General features: G+C 34.0%; 1 protein-coding gene across 19 annotated transcripts in view; it reads left to right on the top strand.

Moving 5' to 3' along the window:
- The window catches only part of LOC125045557 (rho GTPase-activating protein 26-like), a 187,201-nt gene extending 163,333 nt beyond the window's left edge, over positions 1–23,868 (top strand). For 4 of the 19 annotated variants that reach the window (XM_047642909.1, XM_047642884.1, XM_047643027.1 and 1 more), the window contains 18 exons: positions 1,423–1,492; positions 2,590–2,637; positions 5,642–5,739; positions 6,008–6,016; positions 6,227–6,403; positions 6,856–6,961; positions 7,072–7,293; positions 7,713–7,818; positions 7,944–8,103; positions 8,318–8,485; positions 8,642–8,882; positions 10,398–10,571; positions 11,519–11,740; positions 16,672–16,744; positions 17,538–17,579; positions 18,725–18,829; positions 19,081–19,160; positions 19,667–23,868. In XM_047642909.1, the coding sequence (XP_047498865.1) occupies positions 1,423–1,492; positions 2,590–2,637; positions 5,642–5,739; positions 6,008–6,016; positions 6,227–6,403; positions 6,856–6,961; positions 7,072–7,293; positions 7,713–7,818; positions 7,944–8,103; positions 8,318–8,485; positions 8,642–8,882; positions 10,398–10,571; positions 11,519–11,740; positions 16,672–16,744; positions 17,538–17,579; positions 18,725–18,829; positions 19,081–19,160; positions 19,667–19,806 (2,241 nt within the window). In that variant the 3' untranslated portion in view covers positions 19,807–23,868. The remainder of the gene's footprint in view (positions 1–1,422; positions 1,493–2,589; positions 2,638–5,641; positions 5,740–6,007; positions 6,017–6,226; positions 6,404–6,855; positions 6,962–7,071; positions 7,294–7,712; positions 7,819–7,943; positions 8,104–8,317; positions 8,486–8,641; positions 8,883–10,397; positions 10,572–11,518; positions 11,741–16,671; positions 16,745–17,537; positions 17,580–18,724; positions 18,830–19,080; positions 19,161–19,666) is intronic. The other 15 variants (XM_047642953.1, XM_047642936.1, XM_047642970.1 and 12 more) reach the window with 13 other exon arrangements.
- The last annotated feature ends 1,816 nt before the right edge of the window (positions 23,869–25,684 follow it).

The raw sequence follows: 25,684 nt of genomic DNA, 5'->3' as shown, positions 1-25,684 counted from the left end.
TAAAGAATGAAACTTTTTTTTTTTGGTCTGATTATTATGATATTTTAGGTTTTAAATGCATGCCAGAAATAACTTGTATTAACAGTTTTATTTTACTGCAGTGGAAAGTTTCTCACAGCAGTATGGCTCTGGAGCACTACTCTCTTTTTTTTATTAACGCCACCCTTTAATGGTGCCTCTTTAGAATTATTAATTAAGTTTAGAATGGGTAGATGTCAGTTAACCATTACAGATATTAGTGGTGTAGTGCAATATTTCTTGTTTAATAACTAATGATATTATAAACCACCTTCACACTTGAGTTCATAACACTGGGATATAGGATGGCTCTACTATCTCCTCTTGGTGAATTTTCAAATAATCTTGTCATTTTCCTTGATGGTGTTATGTTCAGTGATTAAAAGTCTCCTCATAACTTAAGTATATTATGTTTTACCCTTAACAGTGAAGAATATATATGGGTAGTTTTTTTATTTTTATACATTTGTGGAGCAATTACTTAAGTTTTATTTTATGTTGGGTGAGGGTAAATATTCTGATGTAAGGGTTCACGATTTTATGTAATTTTGATTATGTCTCCTTGTGTCTATATATGTGAGCCTCTCCTGCACTAATTTACATGTTGATTTTGACAGTGTTGTTTTGCCGTGCTGCCAGTCAGTCTTCTTCCCCTGTCTATTCCTGTATGGCCAGAACTTTCCCTAAGAAGTTCCACAAGGGATTTTATCTCTTAGATTTATCATTTATATTATTCAGAGATTGTTCCATACTATTCTACTGCTAGGTACCCAGGTTTAGTTGTAACATTTAATTAATGACAGAAAAATATTTTTTCACAAAATCAGAAAACAAATTCTTTTACCCTTTTGTGATTTTTTTTTTGCAAATATTTGCATGATACACAAGCTTTTTTGTAGGTAGATTAAGTAAAACAGTAGTGTAATACTTATTTAGTTAGGAAAGAGGTGACTTTCAAATAAAGTTGTTATCTCTTCATTTATACTGTAGATCATTAACAAATATAATGTATTGTTGCTCATAGCAGTGTGACCTTTAATTCTACTTCAAACTGATGAGTTTATCAACTGTCAGAAGATATATTTTCCACAAGAATTTGTAGATAGGCAAAGGGTAGTCAGAAGAGAAATACAGATGCACCTCCTATAAAGGTAGTAATAGGCAATTTATATTTTATTCATTATTATTGTTTTATATTTTTCAGTAATTTTATTTCAGGTACTTATTTTTGATAGAAATGTAGGGCTTTACTTTTCGTACTGCATTTTGCATTATGTTTTCCTGTATGAAAGTTTTTTTTAAAGGGAAGTATCCATCCCTCAGAATTAGTAAGACTGATGATTGGTTGACTTTTACCTGATTCATCTTTAATTCTGACCTCTAATAATATTGCAATCCCTGCAGAAATCAATGGATCCAGGCAACATGGACAAAATGTACACTCGACAAGGATATCTCTTCCTGATGGAGAAAAGTAAGTTGCAAATGGTTGATGGTAATTGTTGCCTGGTTTTACGTTATTTGTTCTGGATTATAATTTCAGAAGAGTACTCCCATGTGTTATATTTTGATTTTTATTATTCTCGTTGTATTAGTTATTATGAGTTATTATTAATATGGGGAATATAGCCTAAGTTAGTGGGCTAGAAAAGAAAAAGATAATCCTCATTTCTTGCCTATTTTATTTTTGTTCACATTATTACTCTTGGTTCCTTAAGTTGATTGATTTTATGATCTGAATGCAGCCATGGTCATATATGGTACAAGGCTGAACATATTAGGCAAATTCAGTGCATAATTGTAGTACTAATATTAACACAATGTGTTGGTATTAAATAGATATATATTGGATTGGGATTAAAGATATATCCTCTATGTTAAAGAACACTCAACTCTCTTAAGGAATGACTGATTTTCTTCAGAAATTAATTGCAGTTCAAATTGATCTCTAATTGTGTGAGACTTGTATACAAAGGTCTTCGTAAATCTTTGCTTCCCGTCTTATAATGCTTTGGCACTCTTTATCAGTGTATATAGTTCCACTTTTCACAGATTTGTACAGTTTTCAAATTTTGAATTTCAGCCAATTCATTTACAAGGTTCAACAGGACATATGGGGTTTTACTCTCTTACTATTTCTCATAATGAAATCATACCTTTCAAATCTGTCTAAACCTTTAAACTGAAAGCCACATGTTTGTACACAAGCTTCTTCACAGTCACTGATGTATTATTTTCTTTGGTATCCCCAACTCAGTTCTGTTTGAAGTTTTGATTTGTTTCCTGTTATTTTTGTTTTTACAGTTGATTCACAGTTCTTGAAAATACTTCATTGACACTGATTTGATTTTTATTCATGGAAAATATTACCATTTATTTATTGTTATTGTTATTATTATTATTTTTTAGATTTAAATTGATAACTATCATCATGTATATCCCAGAATTGAGTAAAGAGATACAATTACTATTGCTTTTTTTTTTTTTTTTTTTTCTTTAACCATCAAAGAAGATGTACATTCAAAAACAGTTTCCCTTTTTCTCAATGAATTTCCTCTCCCAACATCCCAGATGACGTCAAACCTTCACCTGCATCTTTTCCTTTGTTTGTTTTTCAAAGTAAGAAATAGTTTTAGTTTTCATCTTGCTATTTAAAGAGTGCTTTTTTATATATAAATAGTTTTCTTTTTCTAAAACTGCATTTTGATTAACCCTTTGGTGCTATGTACATTAGCATACCACTGTAGATTTGTTTTATTGATTTTATTTAAGCTTAAATGAATTCACAGGTGCTTATTCACCAATAGTCAATATCTAGGCCTACCTAATGTCACGTGTTTACCCCATTCCTTGAATTTTAGTTAGAAGAGAAATTAATTATTATTACTGTTATTATTGTTATTAACACCAGTTTTGTTAGTTTGATAATATTGACAATAGTAACAGTGATAAGATTAGAAAGCTTCTTCCTAAAAATTCAAGGAATAGTGTAAAAATGGGGAGGTCAGGTCGGCTAAGTAAATGGCTTCTTGATGAGGAAATTTTTCTCAAACCATATGCGTGCAAGTGAAATTAGTAAAACAAAACCATGGTGGACAATGCACATATACATGTACTCCTGGCATACGTGGGTTAAACTACTTTTGAATAATATCAGCATCCAAGAAATATGGCTCTCCTTTGTACTGCGAGAAGACGGTATTCTTGTACTGTTTTTTTTGCTTGCCCATTGCTTCACATTTCCAAAATTTATCTTTATTTATTCTGAATTATACTGACTGCTCATTCTTTATGTCTCCATTAGGGTTTTAAAAATTGTGTTTGTGTATAGTGTCTTTTTCTACTTTTATTTTTAGTATTAGTATTTTACACATCGTTGCCAAGATTGATGAATAAAGATTTCAGATTTGATATTAAAAAAAAAAAAATCCATTGTATATATCTTTCTAAGCAGTTCAGATTTATAAGATACCATATGAAACTTATTACAATTATACTGACTTTCCTCACTTCTTTATAAACTTCATAAAATATCTCTCATCTTGATGCTTGGATTACATGAAAAGACTTTTTTTTATAAATGAATGTCATGCTTTTAGCTTGAGCCATTTAATGCTTACCATATCTGTTTGTTTTTCAATTCATTTAGATGTATACAAGTGCAATGACTTCTGTTTGTGTTTTTATTTTTACCTGTAACATGATATCAGTGTTTAGTTCCTTTTTTTTTTTTTTTTTTTTTTTATCTTTTCTCTTTTATCTTAGAAATTGAGGAAGAAGTGTGTGTGGATGGATAACTTGCACTTACTGGTTGTTATGTCAGGAGAGCATGGCTTGATCGTGAACTCGTCAAATATGACAGCATACATTTTTTTATTTTAAGACTTATAATTTTGAGTTAGATAACCTTTATTTTCCCTTGGTACTACTTAACAGAGAAACATTGAAATTTACTCTTTATCTAGTTGGTATAATCTGGCATAGCATCTCAACAGTTAAGTGAAGGAGCAGATGTGGGGGGGGGGTAAGGGGCATGTGCATGTGAGGGGTGTGTATGTATGTGTGTATGTGTGTGCCTATGGGTGTGCCTATGGGTGTGCCTATGGGTGCATGTATGTGTGTGAGGATTTACATATACATATACATACATACATTTTGTGTGTGTGTGTGTGTGTGTGTGTGTGTGTGTGTGTGTGTGTGTGTGTGTGTGTGTGTGTGTGTGTGTGTGTGTGTGTGTGTGTGTGTGTGTGTGTATGTATGTATGTATGTATGTATGTATGTATGTATTTATGTATATGCATATGTATATGTATGTATGTGCATATGTATATATATATGTATGTGAATAAGTATATGTGTATATATGTTGTATGTATTAATATATATGCATGTGTATGTATATGTATATATATGTATAAAGGTCTATGTATATATATTTTTATGTATATATATGTCTGTCTATGTATATATGTATATATGTCTATGTATATATATGTATATATATATATATGTCTATGTATATATATGTATATATATATATATATGTATACATGTCTATGTATGCCTACATATATGTATGTGTATGTATATCTTTGTATATGTATACACATGTATATGTATGTATATGTATATACATGTATATATATGTATATATATGTATATATATATATGTATACATTATTTGTATATATGTATGTGTATGTATAAATTATTCATATATGTATATGTATAGATATGTATATGTATATATATGTAAGTGTACATATATGTTGGTATATGTATGTGTGTATGTGTAAATATGTGTATGTGTATGTGTACATATATATATATATATATATATATATATATATATATATATATATATATATATATATATATACACATATATATATATATATATATATATATATATATATATATATATATATATATATATATATATATATATATATATATATATACACACACACATATATATATATACATATATATACATATATATATATATACATATATATATTTATAAGCATGAATGTGTGTGTATGTATGTATATGCAAGTCTGTATGAATGCATGCATGTATATATTTATGAATAAATTAATGAATATGCATTTATATATGCATGTCTATAAGTGTCTATGTATATATCCATATCAAAGCATATGGGTATATTATAGTTGACTATGTTGTTCAAGTTAGTTATGTCCAGAAGATGGAAGAATGATTTATAAAATATTCCTAATAGTCATTCCCTAAGCATAGAAGAGTGTGAAACAGAACTAGGGTCAATATTAAGATTAGAAAAAAAACACAAAAAAAAAAAAAAAAAAATTATGCCAGAGCATATATGTTGAAAACATGGGGAAATATTGAGCTTCTTTATGAGTCAGACTTTACTTGGATCAGAACATACAAATAACTGTTTGCAAAATTAATCTTTACTTAAGGCACAGAGAGTTTGATGTTGTTACTTGAATTTCGAGAGTAATGATTGATGATGTGACTGATTAGAGCAATAGAGCATCATGGTGATAATGATGATCAGAAAAACAGGCTGGTAAAGGGTAAGAATAAATGTTTCTTAAGGACTGAAGCACTAATATCTTATTTGTTTACATAACAGAGGCATTTGGGACGACCTGGACCAAGCACTATTGCCTTTATCAGAAGGAGAACCGTGTCTTCACAATGATCCCCTACAACCAGATACAACACAAAATTGTACGTTAACTGTGACGTAGATGTCTCGGCTGTTTCTTTAGTGGGGCAGCTGTTTCTGTAAATCATAAGAATAGCTCGTCTAAGGGGTCAAAGGAGCAGGATAGCCTAGATTATAAGAAAAACTGAAATTATGGTTATTTTTTTGTTGTGTCTGTAAATGATATATTGTTTACTAAGCTATGTTGTTTCTTATAGTTTTATCTGTGATTATTGGTTGTATTTGGTTAATCCAACTGATTTGTTTCCTCTTTCCTTTCAACCTTAACAGTGCAAATTTGTAAGTTTAATTTTACCTTTACAAAGATTTCTATATTTTGGAGTGTGATATACAGATGTGTTTGCAATTGCACTATGGTACCTGGTGAAGGGTTGTGAAATATTAAATAGTAAATTGTAATCAAGAAAAAATAATAATTAAAAAGATAATAAATACAAGAGAAAAAAAAATCTGTAGGATGACTTCTGAAACTGATCTTGCTTCCACTAGACTTCAACGGAGACCATAGTACTCAAGTCTTGTGTCCGTCGAATGTCAGACAGCATAGATAAGAGGTTCTGCTTCGACTTGACGGCGCAAGACAAGCCTGGTGTCCTCTACACTCTGCAGGCACTGTCAGAGGAAGATCGCAAGCACTGGATGGATGCCATGGATGGGAAAGAGCCTGTAAGTGAAAGTGATTGAATTGATACAGTTTTTAACATTTGCCTAATTTCATGCTTCCCATCGTTTTTGTGTGACAGAGAGTCAGTACATTTAACACCAGCATTCAGTTATTTGGATTTTAAAAGTCCTACTGATATTTTTTAGGATTTTAAGAGGGAGAGGTCTGTGACTTCAGGATCAGTCATCATATAATATACAAGATATTGCAGGTTTACAGCATCATTTGAATTTTATAATGTAACACTTGATATTATTTATTAGACATGAATAGAGTGTAAGTTTTGAGAAAGTAAGCCTCCTGTTATTCTCATTATTAGAATGACAAAGCAAAACATAAAAGATGCACTGATTCCTTTCTTCTTAAAAATGTAAAGGAATAACTTTTATTTCATCATGTCAGAGAACATAGACTTGTTAGGATGAGTATTTTATTTTTTTTTATTTTTTTGCAGATGTATGCGCACCCAAGTGGAGGTGTTGGATCACAAGAAGAAACCTCCCTAGATGAAGTTGGATTGAATTTTACTTCACGAGCAATAGCAATGCTTGAAAGTAGAGGTATGAAGGGCAGGTTTTTTTCTTGGAGTTATGATTTACTGAGGTTGCATATATCGGTATTTTTATATCATTATTGGACATTTTAGTCTCATGTCGCATCTCTTGAACAGGGCTGGAGGATCAAGGTTTGTACCGCTTGGTTGGTGTCTCCAGTAAAGTATCAAAGCTTCTTGCATTGGGCCTGGACCGGCGAAAATCAGAGAAGCTGATGCTTGATGACCCAGCTGAGTGGGAGGTGAAAACCATCACATCTGCCATTAAGCAGTACTTCCGTAATCTTCCGGAACCCCTCATGACATACAAGCTTCACAGTGCCTTCATTGCTGCTGCAAGTAAGTTTGCAATTATTGGAGCATTAGTATGCAAATATAAGTTATATGTTGTTTTGTTGTTTGTAACAGAATTTGATGTAAGAATTATTACTTATACTTGACCCTACAGTGGTGGTACCAGAAATTTCTGGATGTCACTCAATCTGGTGACTTCTGGCAACTGTCTAGCCCTTTGGCCAGGGAGTCCACTGTGTATAACAATTCCATACTTGACTCGCTTTAGTGAGTCTTGACACCTATAGCCATACCTGTCATGATGAGTTGTTTTATCATGATGGCCCATTTTCATTTTGGTATGCCCAGTTATAGTAGGTTAATATACATAAACATTTAGAGTGCTATTGAAAATAAGATTACAGGTTTTGTACATGAAACAGATAAATATGACTAAGAACTCACTTCACCTTTCTTTATTGCAGAGCAAGATCGGTTGTTTCAGCGTGTAAATGAGATCCACAGTTTGGTTCATAAGCTGCCTAAGACAAATTTCACTGTTCTTAAGACCCTCGTTCAGCATTTAGTAAAGTAAGCAGTGGAATAGATTAACTTGTGGTAACTTAAATCTCTTAGCATAATGAATATACTATGTTGATACTGTTAGGTATTACTTTACAATAAAGAAAATTGATTTGACATCTTTTTTTCTACAGTGTGTCCAGTAAGAGCGAAAAGAATTTGATGACTGTTAGTAATCTTGGTGTGTGCTTTGGGCCAACTTTACTGCGACCAGAAGAGGAGACTGTAGCTGCCATTATGGATATTAAGTTCTGCAATATTGTTGTTGAAATCCTCATTGAGCACTATGATAAGGTAACTGTTGTTTACTAGTTGTAAGTCTCTTTCATTTGAATCAGATGAATATATGATTTTTACCCAGTAATTATTCTTGAAACTTTAAAAGGCTGTGAGCTGAGGATGCATGAAATTGTTATTGGATAGTTATTGCTTGTACATATCAAAGGAAAGTTATCATAGAGATATTTAATACAGATTCCAGAAGATAATAAATGGATCTCATTACCAGATATTTAATACTGTCCCGGAGCCTCTTGTGGATGTGAACAGAGTGACAGAGGGAAAGACCTCACCCAAATCATCTCCTCCTCCTTCAAATAACCACACCAGTGCTTCCCAGTCTTCTTCACACACATACTCATCCTCTAGTGCTCCAAAACATATGCCAGTCTTACAGGTGAGTTTGGGGTGGTGAGTTATGTGCACCTGTTTGATGATACAAGGATTGTTTTTGTGTGTGTCTTGCTGGATTTTTTGTGTTTTTATTTTGTGCATTAGTGACAACAGTCTGGATATGAAGATAGAACTTTAACACTATCTTTTTGTTTGACAGAAGGTTGTGACATCCTTTACAACAAGTGAACCCCAGACAGTGCACTTTGGTGCGCCATCAAGTCTTCCCCCGCACCTCCAACGTTCAGATGCGTCATCCAACCTCAAGACTCAGACAACACCTTCTGGGGTTGGGTCAGGTCTCCACACACATGTACCAAGTGTATATGCAAATGTCCCACCTCCACCATCTGCTACACATCACTGGAGCAACTCACCTTCTTTGTCTAGTCTTAACTCTGGTATGTTTTTCATAACTTGATTTAATGTCTTTCTCTTTATGTTAGGGAAATCCAAGCCCAAGAGTTGCTCTATCTTTAGAAAATGTTGATTGGATTAGAGATTTCATAATCAAATGATCATTTCAGACACCTAATGTCTCACCATACCACTCTCATACCTTAATGACTTGAAAGGTGTAATCTGTTTCTCCTTCCAAACTTTTATCTGTTTTTCCTTTGTTTCATCCAATCCCATAATGCTTATCATTCTATTTCATTTCTACACATCCAGACACATCTGCCTGTTCTTCTACACTTTTGATTTATAGTACCCTGCATGCATAATACAGTGCCTCATGTCACTACTTCATTTAATTCTTTGCCCAAGTCCCTGATATTTCATCTGTAGAAACTAGTTATGAGTATGACATTTTGCCATATGCTGTACAAAATAATGCGTTATTAATTTTTAGAATTTATTCTCCATTTTTAGGAAATTCTATGGATTTGTTAACCCACATTTTTTTCCAACCTTGGTGTTTTTTATACAGATCTGCCTTAGTACAAACATCATTCATATTATATCATATCATACTGTATCTCACAATGATCATTAGTGTCACGTAACACCTGCTTTTTATTCATTAAAGTTACATTGAGTTTGGATTCAGTACTGCAAAAAATATGGAAGAATGTAGTTATAAATGCACTTGCATTAATTATGTTTTAATAGTCACATGAGGTATAAGCAAAGACAGCTGTACTGAAAATAGACTATATAATTTTTTTTCATGATTTGTATTTCCTTGCATGTAAGCCAGTGCTTTTGGAATAGAATGCATATGTTTTGAGATGATACATATATAATCATATCCAAGATCATGGCATGATTGATAAGTTAGATATACAATATGAAGATGACTTAATGTAACTGGTTTGATAGCTTTCATTTCTGATTTATACTGAAGTGAACAACAAAAATCTTGAAGATGGTAATGTTTTGTCTACAAAAAGCATAAGAAAAAAGAGAGGAAGTTTGACTGAGTGTGCTATTATGTCTACCAATTACCTGTTTTGGCATATTTTGATGAGCATGAAATCTAAATTTTGACCTAATGCATTACCTGCATATGTCATTTTACAATTTTGATAATGATTTACCTATCTGATAAGTACACACTTAAAGTTTGTCCTTTCTCAAATTTCCCAAGGTCTGAGAATATTATGGGCCATAATTTTTTATATGTGTCATGTACTTTTCTTGACAATACTTTTTGGTATTAGCATTATACTGCCCTCTCATTCAAAGAATTATGTAAATGTATAAATTAGCATTTTGCCTCCCTTGTTATGGTAATATGCCTCTTGCAGAGAAGTAGAAATGCTATTTTAGGGTAGAATTAATAACTACAGTATGCTTTCATAATTTACCTGTATGTGGTTATTGAGCACTGCATGACCTAGAAATTCCTTCAAGGAGTTCAAGGTAGTCTTCAGTTTTGTAGATCAGTTATTTGTAAAATACATTTCTTTCAGGCTTAAACTCAGGACTCAACTCACACAGTTCACTTGTTTCACTGAGTTCAGCTGTAGCAGCTTCCGTTGGTGTAGGAAGTATGTATGAAGCTGGGCAGAATAATCGACCAGCGCGGCCTCCTGCTCCCACTAATGGTCAAGCCAGAGCACTGTCCTTTGTGAACCCTTTGTCTGGTAAGAACCCAGGTTGCATATTTTATGCAATGCGTCTTGCTTAGAATGTTTATATGCAAAGCCTGCTTACCAGAGGAGTTGTCAAAGTTAATATCATTAGCCCAGTGCCATTGGGAAAATTTAATATTACTATAGTTTTGTTCTCTGCAATGTCTCTACACATAGATGGCTCCACAAGTACTTAGTCACCAAGGAGTCAATTAGTAGACCTCATGACCTGACCTGATTTCACCTTTCCTTGAATCTTGTTTTTTTTTTCTTTCTTTGTTTCTTTTTTTCTTTGTTTGCTTTGTTTGTTTCTTTCTTTCCTTCTTTCCTTCTTTCCTTCTTTCTTTCTTTCTTTCTTTCTTTCTTTCTTTCTTTCTTTCTTTCTTTCTTTCTTTCTTTCTTTCTTTCTTTCTTTCTTTCTTTCTTTCTTTCTTTCTTTCTTTCTTTCCTTCCTTCTTTCTTTCCTTCCTTCCTTCCTTCCTTCCTTCCTTCCTTCCTTCCTTCCTTCCTTCCTTCCTTCCTTCCTTCCTTCCTTCCTTCCTTCCTTCCTTCCTTCCTTCCTTCCTTCCTTCCTTCCTTCCTTCCTTCCTTCCTTCCTTCCTTCCTTCCTTCCTTCTTTCTCTTATTATTACTAATAGCAATATAAGATAAAAAGGATACTTCCACAAATCAATGAAAAGGGTAAACAGGTGAAATAGGTAGTACTAGTAATTGACTCCTTGGTAGTTATGAACTTGTGGCAGCCATTTATGTGTAAAAACAATTGATAAACTAAACTCACAGTGGGCAATGAATTTACTGTTCCAAACTCCTCAGAAGTTGACCTCTTGCCATAAGTTCAGTCTAACAAATAACAGTGTGCCTGAATAGTGATATAATATTTTTAAGGTAAATCAGAGAGATGTTATTGGAAAAAAGAAATATGTAGAATGTGGAATTTGTTATGTCTCATCCCTTAGATCGGAGCGATGGAGTTCAGAGTACCAGCAGCTCGAGCGAGTCCCTGTCATCGCGGTCATCCCGTGAGTTGACACAACCTCCCTCCAGCTCCCTCTCCTCCTCACCGCAGACAAGTAAGAGGTTTCCCCCCCATGTCGTGGCTCCTCCCAAGCTGGGTGCTAATGGCCCTCACCGAGATCTCCGTGTGCAGCAGACAAACCATTATGCGTTTAACAACAGCAGTACGTCACGCCGCTTTTGCTCGCACTTGTCCCTCCACCTTCCCTTTGGCTGTCTGATCTTGGAATAGAATTATTTCCTTAGTACCTGAAGAGAGAAAAACAAAGCATACAGAAACATCATTCACGCTTAAGTGAATATACAAACATATACTTACATTTGTGTACATGCACATGTTCACATGCACACTCACACACATACGCACATGCTCATGCACTCACATGAGTTCATACACAAACGTGCGCCTGCACGCACGCACGCGCGCCGTCACACACACACACACACACACACACACACACACACACACACACACACACACACACACACACACACACACACACACACACACACACACACACACACACGCACCACCCACACGCACACGCACACGCACACGCACACGCACACGCACACGCACACGCACACGCACACGCACACGTTAGAGTTAGAGTTAGAGTTAGAGTTAGAGTTAGAGTTAGAGTTAGAGTTAGAGTTAGAGTTAGAGTTAGAGTTAGAGTTAGAGTTAGAGTCACTGTGTGTGAATGTAAATTGAGTGTGAGTGTGAATGTAAATGGAGTGTGAGTGTTCATGTGCATATGCATGTGTGTGTGTGTGTGAATGTGTTTGCATGCTTGTGTGTGAGTGAATGTGTATGTATAAGTATATGCATATGTGTATGTTTATGGATGTGTGTATCTATTTATATATATATATATATATATATATATATATATATACATATATATATATATATATATATATATATATATATATATATATATATATATATATAGGTATATTTTTGTGTATGTGCATACACTGATGACTCAATGAAGTTACAGGTACAAGGCTCACAGGTGTGCAGTAATGTGTGTATATGTATATATCTGTGTTTATAAATGTGAATGCATTTTGTGTGTTTGTTTGTATAAGTGTAGCATAGATTTTTTTACATTACAAAATATTGTTGCTAGTTTCCTCACATTAAATGCTCAAGATTGAGTTTGTGCTACAACAATCTACACTTAACAAAAATAAAGACACAGTGTTATATATCATGTAAATAATTCTTAGAGCTTTCCCCTATACTTAACATCATATCCTGTATCAGAGTCAACACCATTCCACTATTAATGATCAGGTTATTGCATGACTTGTGCCATCTTATTATCTCAACACAAGTGGACACAGCCCATCCTATTCAGTACAGATGTTGTTACAATTCTTGTTAGTCCTTACTTTTTTAAGTTATGACCCTGTCAAATATATTTAGATTTGCTTTTATTTAGTCTGTAGGTTATTAGCCTCTGTTCATTTTCTTTGCATGTTGTAAATTTCCCCATTTATAAGTTCATATTTAGATGTTTAGTTTGATAAGTTTTTGAAATTGCATATCATTAATGTTCTGTGTTCACAGTAATTCTGTGATATATAAACCATATTATTGATTGGTCCTAAAGCATGATATAAACTATATTAATAATAAGTTCTGGGGCATAATATAAAAGTATATATAAACTAATTTTTCGACTGCCAATTTTGAAAATCAGTTTAAAATTTGAGAGTGCTTAATTATTCTGTTGATTATGTACATACACAGAATAGAAAAAAAACAAAAGCTACAGTACAATGAGCATTTTGAAAAGCAAGATTAAAGAATAAAGTAACACCCACAAAATAACATGGCCAGATGCAAACCAGTTTCGACACCAATATCCCCAAGTAAATTTAGGGTTCAATCATGACGACAGCATTTGTGATGGAGACAAGTGGGAACCCTAAAGTGGTGGCTGCTTCTGTCAAGTTATGGCTGCACTCATAGATGTGAAAAATGTAGTTCATTTTTTGTTGTAGAAAAAAGAGCATTATAGTTGTCCATTTTGAAGTTATCACTCTATTAGTGCAGTTTACTGTTGTAAAATACTGTTCATAGGATGTACAAGATAGCGGAGTCTGATGCAATAGTTCATCGATACCATATTCTGTGCACTTGTAACTTTTACAACAACCGCTTGACTGCTGTTGCATGGCTTTATCTTAATATTGTAGTATTGCTTTGACTGTTTTGATTGTGTGTTAAACTTTTTTTTTGTTAACTAATGTCTAATTTTTTTATTATATTAACCACTGATTTTTTTTGGTTTCTATAGTTGGTTCATATTTTTCATATTTAATTTGGTAGACAAATAGCTGACCAGAAACAGATATGAGAAAAGTAACCTGTCTTCACAAAGTATGCAGTAGATCAACATGATAATTTATTTTTATTATTTATGATGCCTTTTCAAAAGACTCACTAATCCATCAAGAGGAAAAGGTAAACATGGCCTTCAACATTTCTCTTTTAGTTCATACATAAACTACATTATTGCTTATATCATTTACAATGTATTATATGGTACACAGAATCACTTATAATATAACTTGCCAGGATAAATTACTTGTCACAAAATGTTTTCGCAAATAATATGAGAAGCTACGTATTTTGTTGTAGAAGCGCTAATAGAGCAACTGTTTGAAAATAATAATTAATTTGTAAAATCAGACAGCCATGAGATATGAATGAATTTTCCAGGATTAGAAGACCTTTTAAGAGGGATATGGGATTTTGAAATAATGCTGCAGAACAAATTTCATAAAAAGAGCAAGTGTATTTTACATTTTATTTTGTTTGAAGTGCTCCAGGAAACCATTTTCTTTTTTTTTTCTTTATTTCATTACCTTAGTAAAGAAACATGATCACTAATATGATATATTTTCACTGCTTATGTGACATCATCAGTGTGTTGCTCATTCCCTCTCCTGGCCACTTTGTCTGATGGAGCAAGGCAGATACATATCACTGGTCCCCACTGCCAAGCCCAAGAGAGCCTAAAGTCTTATTAGGCAATAGCAGACTAACAACTTAGCTCCCCTCATATTGCCCTTGCCCTTGCCCTTGCCCTTGCCCTTGCCCTTGCCCTTGCCCTTGCCCTTGCCCTTGCCCTTGCCCTTGCCCTTGCCCTAGCCCTTGCCCTTGCCCTTGCCCTTGCCCTTGCCCTTGCCCTTGCCCTTGCCCTTGCCCTTGCCCTTGCCCTTGCCCTACCCCTACCCCTTCCCCTTTCCCCTTTCCCTTTCCTTGTCCCTGCCATTCCTTACTAAACCAAATTTAGTCTAAACCAGTCTTATCCACTGTAAAAGAAAATGCACATGCCGAAGGGATGTATGCCAGTAAGAGTATAACTTCCAAAGAATTGCTCCTTACTTTTCAATTTTGAAGTGAAGTGAAGTATACATTTTTTGAGTTTCCTGTTGAATGGATTTTTTCACATGTGACATTAGCGGAAGTGAAAAATAATATATTCATATATATTTGCTAACTTGTGCATTTGCCGGGGATCACTACACAGTGCATCTTTTTTTTATATACTTTTATAGCATTTTGTTGTAGTTTTCTAGGACATTTTATAGTTTGTGGTAAATTCCTACCTGACACTTATCATGGAGTTCTCTTATGAAGTTTGTGTGATTAAAGAAGTAAGGCCATAGACAGGTGCACTACTGATTTTCTGATTACTGCTGGTGCTGTAGACATACAGGAACTTCAGGAAGGTCAGAGGATTGTTATAGAATTATTCATACAAAACCTCTGCTGGTCCAGCAAAAACATAGGATATAGAACTTATTTTGGGGACAGACGTTGTCAGAAAATTGGTGGGAAGCCTGTATTTATTAACATACTATTACCCTAAGTTTATAATTGTTTGCATCCAAAGTAAGTATAAGTATTTATTTATTTCTGTGTCTTTGTCTGATTTAATGTATGCTTTTGCTTTGAGCTTGGTGTATGCGTTTTATCTGTAGAGTTTGGGTATTGTATGTGTTGCATGTTTTGTTGATATAAGTTCCTAATCTGCATGTTGATAAAGGTCATAAACTGAATGTGTTGTCTAGTGCAGCATGCATGTATTTTTTTTATTTTTTTTTTTTAGATTTTAATGAACATTTTAATTTGTACTATTGTAATATGTTCCTCTATTATTATGCACCCTATTCATTCTGAACCATTTAATCTTGCATATAAACTCAGCTGCCTTCTACCTTGCTTCATAAAAAATACATACTGCTTCCCCAGTATATCTTTCGTCATCCTTTTTGTACCCCTGTACCATGTCTTTTTCATCTTTATCCCTTGTGTCAACGAGTTCTCACTCATTCTTAAATGCCTCCTCTCCATCTACTAACATATTTTACAACCAGGCAGATTGTGTTTGGTCACTAGTCTTTGTTTTTATGATCTCCTTTACTTTTCCCCACGTATCTCTCTCATGCTTATTTCATACTTCTCATAACCATCTCACAGAACTACCAGAATTCTATTTTGTATCTTTTCGCACATGCTTTTTTTCTGTTCTTCACTATATCCCCCCCTCTCCCTGCAATACCATATCATTATTTTCCTTTTCTCTACTCTGTTGGAAGGGCACTTTTCAAGTCTTCTTACATCATCTAAAACTCATGTGGTGTCTTTGAAATTTCCCACATTTTTCCATACATGAAATAGATTGATAAATAAGATAATAGAGATATTTTTTAATATTGGTCTCTGATAAAGCAAGAGTAACTTTTTTTAGAATGATAATACCTTTTGTTTTCAAGAGTAGCACTCCTTTAAATATACTGTAGTATTAATTTTCAGTTGAGAATTGTATAATGACAGTAAGATAAAAGTCTAGTTATGGGACAAAATAAGCTTATTTAATTTGAGCCTTTTTTGCATATGTTTTTTACTTGTTTATTTATTCTATAACTTTTTGTCTGAATGTTGATGTTTTTTGTTAAATGCACCAGAAGTTGCATGGGTGTTTGTCTCCTTAAAAACTGTACTTTGCAAAGTGAGCCATTTGCCAGTATTTTCTGTGTAGAGTAGAAGGTACCAAATAAATGAAAATAGCTTGGTATGTACCACTTTCAGGTGCACGACTGGGGACGGCGTACCCGCCCACGTACCGGCAACACATGGAAACGTAAGTACACAGAACTGATTAATGTTCGTGTAATTAAGAAGAGATAATGAAAATATAATAATTAATTTTTTGAAGTTTTTGAAAGAATCTTTTTTCCTTAAGATTGATTTTTCAATCTAATAACCTAGTTTTTTTTTTTTACCATTGGTCCTGGTTAGGTTTAAATATATTTTTGATTTCCCCATTATCCTTGTCTTTGAAGACTATATATAATTACCACTGCCAATTTACAAAAGCCTGTACATATTGCTGTACATCCTCGAATATTTGACTTAATTTTGAGAGAGGGTGGTGGTATTTTGATTCAACTAAAGATTTAGACAGTCATCAAAAGCATTTAGAAAACAAAGGATGGAGCAGACATATGTTAATACAACATGAATAAAGTAGTAATGTTCTCTTGACTCATAATTATATTGATAGAAAGCAAAATCATTGTGAAAACAAAACCTAACTTGGATCTACTCATGCATAGAAAATAACATAGCACATGGCTGCCTTCTTTTGTTAACAGATGGCCTATTTATCAAAGTATGCATGGCATTCATATGAAAATTTCATAATCAATCGAGGTAGAGTATCATGACTTGGAATAATTATCTGATATTTTCCTCATGTTAACTAGTGTGAACAAATAATCGAGGATGTATTTTACTTGCTAAAGTCAGAGATTTGGAAATGTACATAAACATGTATTATTATTATTACATTTAACCAGAAAATACCAGTAGATTTTACAGATTTTCCCCCCCTTAATAATGGTATGCTCTCATTCCCCCATTATGCCCACTAGTCTGTGCAAGAGACAATCTCTGGAGTACCTCTACTCATCTATGTAAGTGTAGTCACTCACTCTAGCATGTGGTGGTGCATAGCCTCAACCTTCAACTAAACCAATCGTCTCTTTTTGACTTGTATGTGCAACTAGTGATATCGCAGTTGCAACTTGTGATTTCCAAGGTGTTTTAGAATTCTTTGGACGGAGTCTGGGTTTTTGCTTTGGATCTGATTGGCTAAACTGTTTTTGAATACAGTTGGCCTGTAGTCTGTGGTCCAAAAGGAGAGACTCAGCTCTTTGAAAAGTAAATACTCTTAGGTATAGCAGTGCAATAGATATCTCCTGTTTGTTTAGTTTACTCTTACATTCTTTACTCAAGCATTAGAGTTGGTGAATCATAGATCTGTCTTTATGAAAATTGTATAAAAATTGTATAGTGCTTTCCAGCATTTGTTGATGTTTTTATGTTTGAAGAGCTAGAATATTGGTCAGTTAGAGATGCTAGTCTTGTAAATCTGGACGCTTGAGATTTTCTTTTAGAGATGATTAGATATCTTTTGATGCCACGAGTAAAATTAGGTGACTCGGATGGGAGAATATTCAAGTACAAAAAATGAGTAGTTTATTTTCTAGTTACTTTCGAAGTGCATCCCATTGCTAGCATCAATAGCCATAAGCTAGATTTTCACCTGTTCTTCCCTGCTGGGGCTTTTGCATGAAAGCTTCAGGTTTAATGAATATAAATCTTTTACACATCTTGATCACTGAAATATATAGAAAAAAATTCAGTTGATCCTTTAAAGCCTTATTAAAACTGCTATGCTATTGTATGTGAATGACTTGCTGTTGGCATGCCTTGGACTGTGAATCCAAGTAACTTTTCAAGTATTTTATTGGCAATATTTTAGAAAGTGCAATCTATATAACAGCTGTATACAAGTGTTAAAAAATTGTCTTATTATTTTTTTTCGTGCCATTCATTTTTTGTGATCTGAAGTAGTGATTAAACTGAACACTATCCACATGTCCTCATAGACAAGGATGAATGAAACTATGTACAGTACTGTATTTTAGGTAAAATTTCATGCTTGTCATTCATTTTATAGAATATATTATATTTTGTATCATTGTTCCAGTTGTGGATTATTTTTTCTTTGATCATACTCTTAGGCTTGCATAATATTTCTTTTCACTGTACCCAGGAATTCGATCAGCGGGTCGCAGTCCACATCAAGTCTACTGGCCCCAACCAGCTCTTCTCCGCCACCTTCTGCTACTTCGAATGGGACGGCCAGTTCTCCTCCAAGGTAAAAGATTATGGCGAAAGGTGGTTGAAAAAGTGAATTTGAGTATGGTATGTTAGTGAAATATGTGAAATTTGAAGTATAAATTCTTTTCCAATGTGAAATATATTGCTTAAATTAATCCTTGTAAAATACATAGCACTTTCTTTTGATTGACTTGTAACATGTGAAAAGTGCAGACTGTACAAATGAGAATTGCATGAGTGAGGGTGAAAAAGCTTAGAGGATAAAACTAATAGCCATTACTCTTCCAGACGTGTGAGAACGCTGTATGCATGTGTAGGAGAAAATGAGTCTGAGCTTTCCTTTGAGCCCAATCAAATCTTATGCAATGGTAAGTATTGCAAATACATATTTACATCATAAAGTAACTGCTAAAAATACAGGTATTTCAAAAAATGCTCTATCATTGCATTTATGTATACAGCTAATGTTTATTTATTTTTTCTTAAAAATTGTCCAAAATTTTCTTGTTGAAAGGAGAGATGCAAGATAAGCATATGGGCACTTTATTAGGAGAGTGGTTATATGAGGTTGTGAGTGGCATTTAAGCTTTAAAGGATCCAGCCCCAGTGTTAAGTAAAATGTTCAAACGATCATCTATTTTTGAAATCTTAAAATACAACAATTAGTATACAGGAATTAGAGAATGACAGACACAGAGATGCATAATGGAGATGCATAAATTAATTTTCTATAGATTGATATTAAGAGAAAGAGAAGTAAGAGAGAAAGAGTGACTAGGAGACTGACTGACTTTCATTTTATTTTTTTACCAAATTTATTAAAATTTGTAGAAGGAATTTATTTTATTCAAAGCTCCCCCTTTTCTTCTTGCAGTTCGGCCATCCCGAGAACCAGGCTGGCTAGAAGGAACCCTCAATGGCCGCACTGGTCTTGTTCCTGAAAACTATGTAGAAGCAGTAGATGATAAACCTCCTCCTCCTCGACTTCTAGCCCAGAGAAACACAGATGTGTAAATCTATGAGAAACATTCATAATTTAGTAGATATGAAGTGGATGTATTAACTTAGGCTTCATATCTTTGAAACTGTAGTGTGTCTTATGTTATACCAGGGTGACATAATGCATATTGTTGACCAATAATATGTGTGTATGTGCGTATGTGTGTGCATAAGGTAAAATGCTGTGCTTGCAGTGTTGTACTACCTGCAGGGATATAGCATTGCCTTTCAGAGAATATACTTTTGGCCTTAGGTACTGCCAGAATGAAAGCTCCTTATCATGAGCTGCAGAAGGGAATCTTAAGCCATATCCAGTTCTCAGACTGATTGATATATATTTTTTTTTTAGTATAGTACTATCTCCCAACTCCAGGCAAGTGAGTTATGTGCAGGGAAGGATACAACATGCATCAGGAGTGTGCTGTGACAGGATGTGCTTATTCAAATGGACATGGAATCTATAAAAATGGAAAGGTTACATTGTCATTTTGATAGTGGGAGAATATAGCTCCCTTATTTAGCATATTCAGTTGTCACAACTCATTACTGGAGTACCAATATATATATCATTTATGGTTATGTCTAGAGCCAAAAGGAATGTTGAACTTATATTTAAAGAAAAAAAACAAAAATATGGTGATGTTTGTGGAGGGAGCCTGAGGAGCATATCCATGTATCAGTGATGACCTAGTCTGAACCAAACCTACTTGGAGAATGTATATTTAACATATTTTATATATCACCTCTTTGTACATTTGAATTATTTGTAAATATTGTTTCATTTTAATAGAAACAGTATATGAACATATTTTTTTCTTCTGTCTACAAGAAAGATTTTGTTTTCTTTTGTCTGTTTCAGGTTTTTATATCTTTGTTAAACAAATATTGTTTCTTAAAACCTGTGCTGTATCATAAAAAGACAAACATAGATTAGTTTAGTATTCATTCAGATTTTTTCTGATTTTACCTGCCATGCATGATTCTTTTGTTTCTAAACAGTTCAGTAATAATAGTGCATATATAGGTAATGATCAATAAGACTAGGATTTGTAAGCAGCTAGTCAAGTGCAGTTCAATTTTTGAAAACAGACAGGGATATCAAAGCAAAATGAGTTTACAGAACTTGTATTGGGGCTTGAAACTGAATTAATTTCTTGATGTCCAATATTAAAATCAGCCAAATGTGATATAATTATCTTTCCAAATACACACCCCTCATTAAAAAAAAAAAAAAAAATCCTTTGAAAGCAGTGCCTTTTTGCATAGTATCCTTCAAAGGTTTGCCATCCAAATATATTGATGATTTATTATGCATTAAATACATGGGAATAATCAGAAAGGACTGATGGCAGCATTAAGATGGAAAAAGATGGAAATCCAATAGGTACAAAATATTTTGCTTGCATTCAAGTCATCAACTCATTTCTGGTTAAGTGTTGAAAGGATATTTCCTTTTCTGCCAAATCTTCTACTTTGACAAGAAAATAAAGAAATTGAAGTCAAACATAATAGAATAAGACACTGATGAATTTAGAATCAAAAATTAGATGGTGTTGGTGCTTAACTGACAAGTATCAACATCAGAATGGTGGAACACACAGTGTAAATAAAAGATTATTCAGTCCGTCCCCTTTTATTTATTCTCCAACTGCATAATTTAGAAATAACAAATGAAATGGTTTTACACAAATTCAGTACTTCCTTATACAGAGTCCTTTTGTGGCTTTGTCACTGGTGGCTGTGTAAATTTCATGAACTTTCCAAAAGAGTAAACAGGGGAGGAATCATCACTGCATTTACGAAAGTTTTGGATGCGGCATAATGTTGAGTTTCGTAGTTACTGTTTCAAGGACATCAGGATATACTTGGCTTTGAGCCCCAACAGGCTATTGATCTTTACATGTTATCAACCTTGTCCACATAAAAATATAATCTTTCCGTAGATCCGCAATGTCCTTGATTGTTAAACAAATCTTGGAAGTGCCTCGTTTGTACATGGAAAATGGAGAAGTAAAACTATGTGACCTATAAATCCGCCAGTTTCCAATCGAGATTCTTTTCTTTTTCGTTTAGAGACCACAATAACATGCTCTATGATAACCTTAGATTTAGATAGCCACAGCATACTGTTTGCTCCTGTGATCATAATATGCAATGGTGATACTACTGAAATGAATTCAGCATTAGTAGAGACTTGTATTTTTCATTTTGTAATCTGTAACCAGTGGAAATATTGAAAAGCATAATAATGGTAGTGGACAGAAGGGGCAGATCATATTTTGTTGCTGTTTACATTCTGAGGTGTATTTGCAATGTCAGTTACTTTTATAGTATTATAATAATTATTATGATTATCTTATTATTATTATTTTTATTTTTTATTAAAAGAAAAAAAATGGATGGTTTGTGTAACAATTGGGAACATTCTTTTTACTGGATTTGGAGGAAGGAAAAGAGGAATGAAGAAAAGTCTTTTGTTCTAGATTGTGTGGAATGGTGAGATGAAGTTTAGTTTTTTTGCATTTTACATATAATATATATCCAAAACCAGCTTGTGTCATTTATAGCTAATTCAAAAATACTTAAGGCTAACTAGTTTTCTTTTCCACTGCTTGCTTAAGAAAAAGTACAAGACAAAATTGAAGAAGAAAGCATTGCAATTGTATCTGCTACCCTTTTCATTCAGAGCTTTTCACCCATTTTTAAGTTGTGCAATGCTACCATCTTCATCAGCTTCTGGAAGCATATACATGGAAGAAAATGTATTACCTTTACTGCTGAGAGGAAGATTTACCCATAAAAGTCCTTTATTACATGAGCAGTTTGTGGTAGCAGTATCATCAGTGACATGATGTGGAAGGCCGGTATGAACTATGCAAAGTATACAAACTGCTTATCATAATGCACCCGACTTTACAAGTGCAAATGTCAGATTTTAGATTAACCTTTGCAATCTAGCAAAAAAATCTCATGTGAAGTAGGGATAAGGTGTAGAGGCTGCTGTTGATCATATTATTAAGTTCAGTATATTATGACATGTATTTTCCTTTATATCTTTAGGTCAGTGCCATTCATGTATAATTTTTTCTTTTGTTAAAATTTGTAATCTAGTGTGATACTGTCCTGTTTTCTGAATGTGTTATATGCACAATAATTTACATTTCATCATATATTTCTCATTAAATACTGAAGATATTTTGAAAAGTTTATGCTTCACATACATAGTTTTGTTTTCTTGATATTCAGTCTTTACCAAGTAATGCATTATATGAAGGTATGCTGCAGATTTGATGGAATTGTAAATGAGAATGAAAATTCTGTTCTGAGTTGGAAGCTTGAAGGATTGTATATTATACATTCAACAATAATGTTGCTCAAAAAGGAAGAAAAAAGAAAACACATTATTACATAGATACTTTATTTTGATGCAGTCCAATATTTGAATACACATTCCATAACCATGTTCCTACAAATATGCTAATCAAAATATGGTATACAAAATAAATGTATTTTGATTTTGGATGTAAAGATTTTGGTCAAATGTAAATATGATTATGGTCTTTAAAAGGTGCATTATGTCAATGCAGATTCATTCATTCTTTAAACAATATTACCAACCCAGAGCACCTTTCAGTTAGAAGTCAGGTAATGTGGAAGAAATCTTTAAGACATGTTAGACAAGCAATAACAAACTTGTTATTTAAAGGTAAGCCATACATTCAAGTAATGGGTATTGTTAAAAGTTCATTAGATTCTGAGAGAAAAAAAATCACCTCAGTATTAAAGTTATTGATATAGTTTTAAATGAGTTAAGAATGAAACAGCATATAAGTTACTGTTAAAGAAGATTATGTGTAAGTAGAGACTTCTTCACCATAGTAATGATATGGAAAGTTCTGGCATCAGTTAGTGATGCTTGTCAGTATATAAAAAGATTTCAAGGTCTGTTTGATTGTAAATAAGATGTTAGTTCAACTGTACACTGACATGCACCATGATATGTATATAATAGATTTACTGATAATGACGCATACATGATACTATTTTAAAATAAATGTCCAAGAGGAATATATGCAATCAGATTTTTCTTACCATTAAGAAAAAAAAAAGAAATCTTACAGGTATATGGAAATAGAACTGTGTTAACAAGAATGTTTTGAAAATTCAGTTGTTCAGCCATTTATCATATGCTAGCTCAGAAGGAGGGCATTTTTAAAACGAGACACATATTCTTGCCAACTATATTTGATCTTGGTGTAAGACAACTCAAGAATTCCTAAATTTGCTTAAAAGTTTATAGAAAAAAAGGCATTATTAAACATCATTGATGAAATATTTAAATATGTTTGAAACAGTTACTTTGTTTTCAAAGTAAATTGAAAAATATAAAGTATACTTAAGGCTAATAATTTCTTTCCAAGATCATATTGTACAATTGACTTTGTAATCACAGGGTCAAAGTGAATATAATAAAATAAGAAAAATTAATGCACTCTCCTAAGAGCACTTACCATATTCTGCCTCAGGAGAAAAAAAAGAGACACGTCCTGTCAACTATATCTGTTCTGGTGTCAGACTACTCAAGAACTACTGAATTTCCTAAAAATCATATTGAAAAAATTACATTCTCCCTCCCCCCCTCATCCCATGCCTGTTGTTGCTGTTGTGGGGGGGGGGGGGTGCTTAGGAGATGGAGATTGAGGCCCAATGTTGGGGATCACCCCTAGCTTGGAGCTCAGCCCTCGACTCGACTAATTCTGCACAATCTTCTCTTCTTCCTCTTTCCTGTTCCTTTTTTTTCTCCAACTCTTTTTACTATCAACTTCCTAAGTTGTGAGAGACGTGTTGAAAGAAGGAAAGGTTGACTTTATGCCAGTCATGAACGGCCTCAGGGAGCCCTGGGGATGGTCTTTTCCTGTTTAGTTGTCAAGCCCTTACCCCTCAAGGGAACCCTGAGGGGTGGACAATTTCTCTCCCCAACATACTCCAGGCCAGTAATGAAAATTTGTACCTTTAATTAGGGGCAGTGAGGTTTGGCCCTTTAACAACTAGCGCCACTGACTTTAATTCCCCCGGCTCATTGATTCCAGACTTTCCTTTGGCCACGACTCTGAACACTACTACTGCCTATTGTCCACAGTACTACTTCACTCAACACCACTTCCTCTTCCACAAGGCCCCACCTCTGCAAATCTTTTGAGTACTCTGTTTAGCCCAGCAAATGGGATTGATTTTTTGTAATCCACTCTACAGCCCTTTACTCTGGCACTCTCCTCTTCCAACAATGCCTCCTAAAATAAACAGGAAAAGTTTCCTTTCGTAGCTGTCCCGATCGCTCCCACCTTGTTGCAATTACATCCGAATCCCGAGCTAAAGCATTATCTACTCTGACTGACTTTACTGGCAAACCCTTTCATGCTAACCATCATCCCTCCCTCAATACTTGTATCAGAGCTGTCTCCATTTCCCAGGCAGACTGCCCTGTTTACAACAAGGATTGGTCAGACTGTGGAGAAGACTTACTCACCTGCCTCGTTGACTATGATGCAGTATCAGTACAATGCTACTGCACCTTTTCCCCCAGAGCCCTCCGTAAGTCCTCCATCAATACTGCCAAGATTACTTTCCGCAGACAACATGGCCTCCCCCATGATGTTTATGTTGGTGGAGAGCCCATCTCTGTCCGACCTTATCCACCTACTAGGCAGGAGTCTAGGCCATCCTGCCAAACATTGCCGCTCCACAGCTCGATGCCCTCTGTGTGCCCAACCTAGTCTGATGGATCAAACTGCTCTGCACAATGATGCATGTGTGCCAATTGTGGTGGTTCTCATAATTTATTTTGTAGGGGCTGCTTTACCTACAAGTTTGAATCTGAGGTGGCAATTCTGAT

This window comes from Penaeus chinensis, chromosome 3, assembly GCF_019202785.1.
Source record: "Penaeus chinensis breed Huanghai No. 1 chromosome 3, ASM1920278v2, whole genome shotgun sequence".
NCBI classification, from domain to species: domain Eukaryota; kingdom Metazoa; phylum Arthropoda; class Malacostraca; order Decapoda; family Penaeidae; genus Penaeus; species Penaeus chinensis.
The sequence above is the reverse complement of the archived record's forward strand: the minus strand, read 5'-3'. Positions and strand labels throughout refer to the sequence as shown.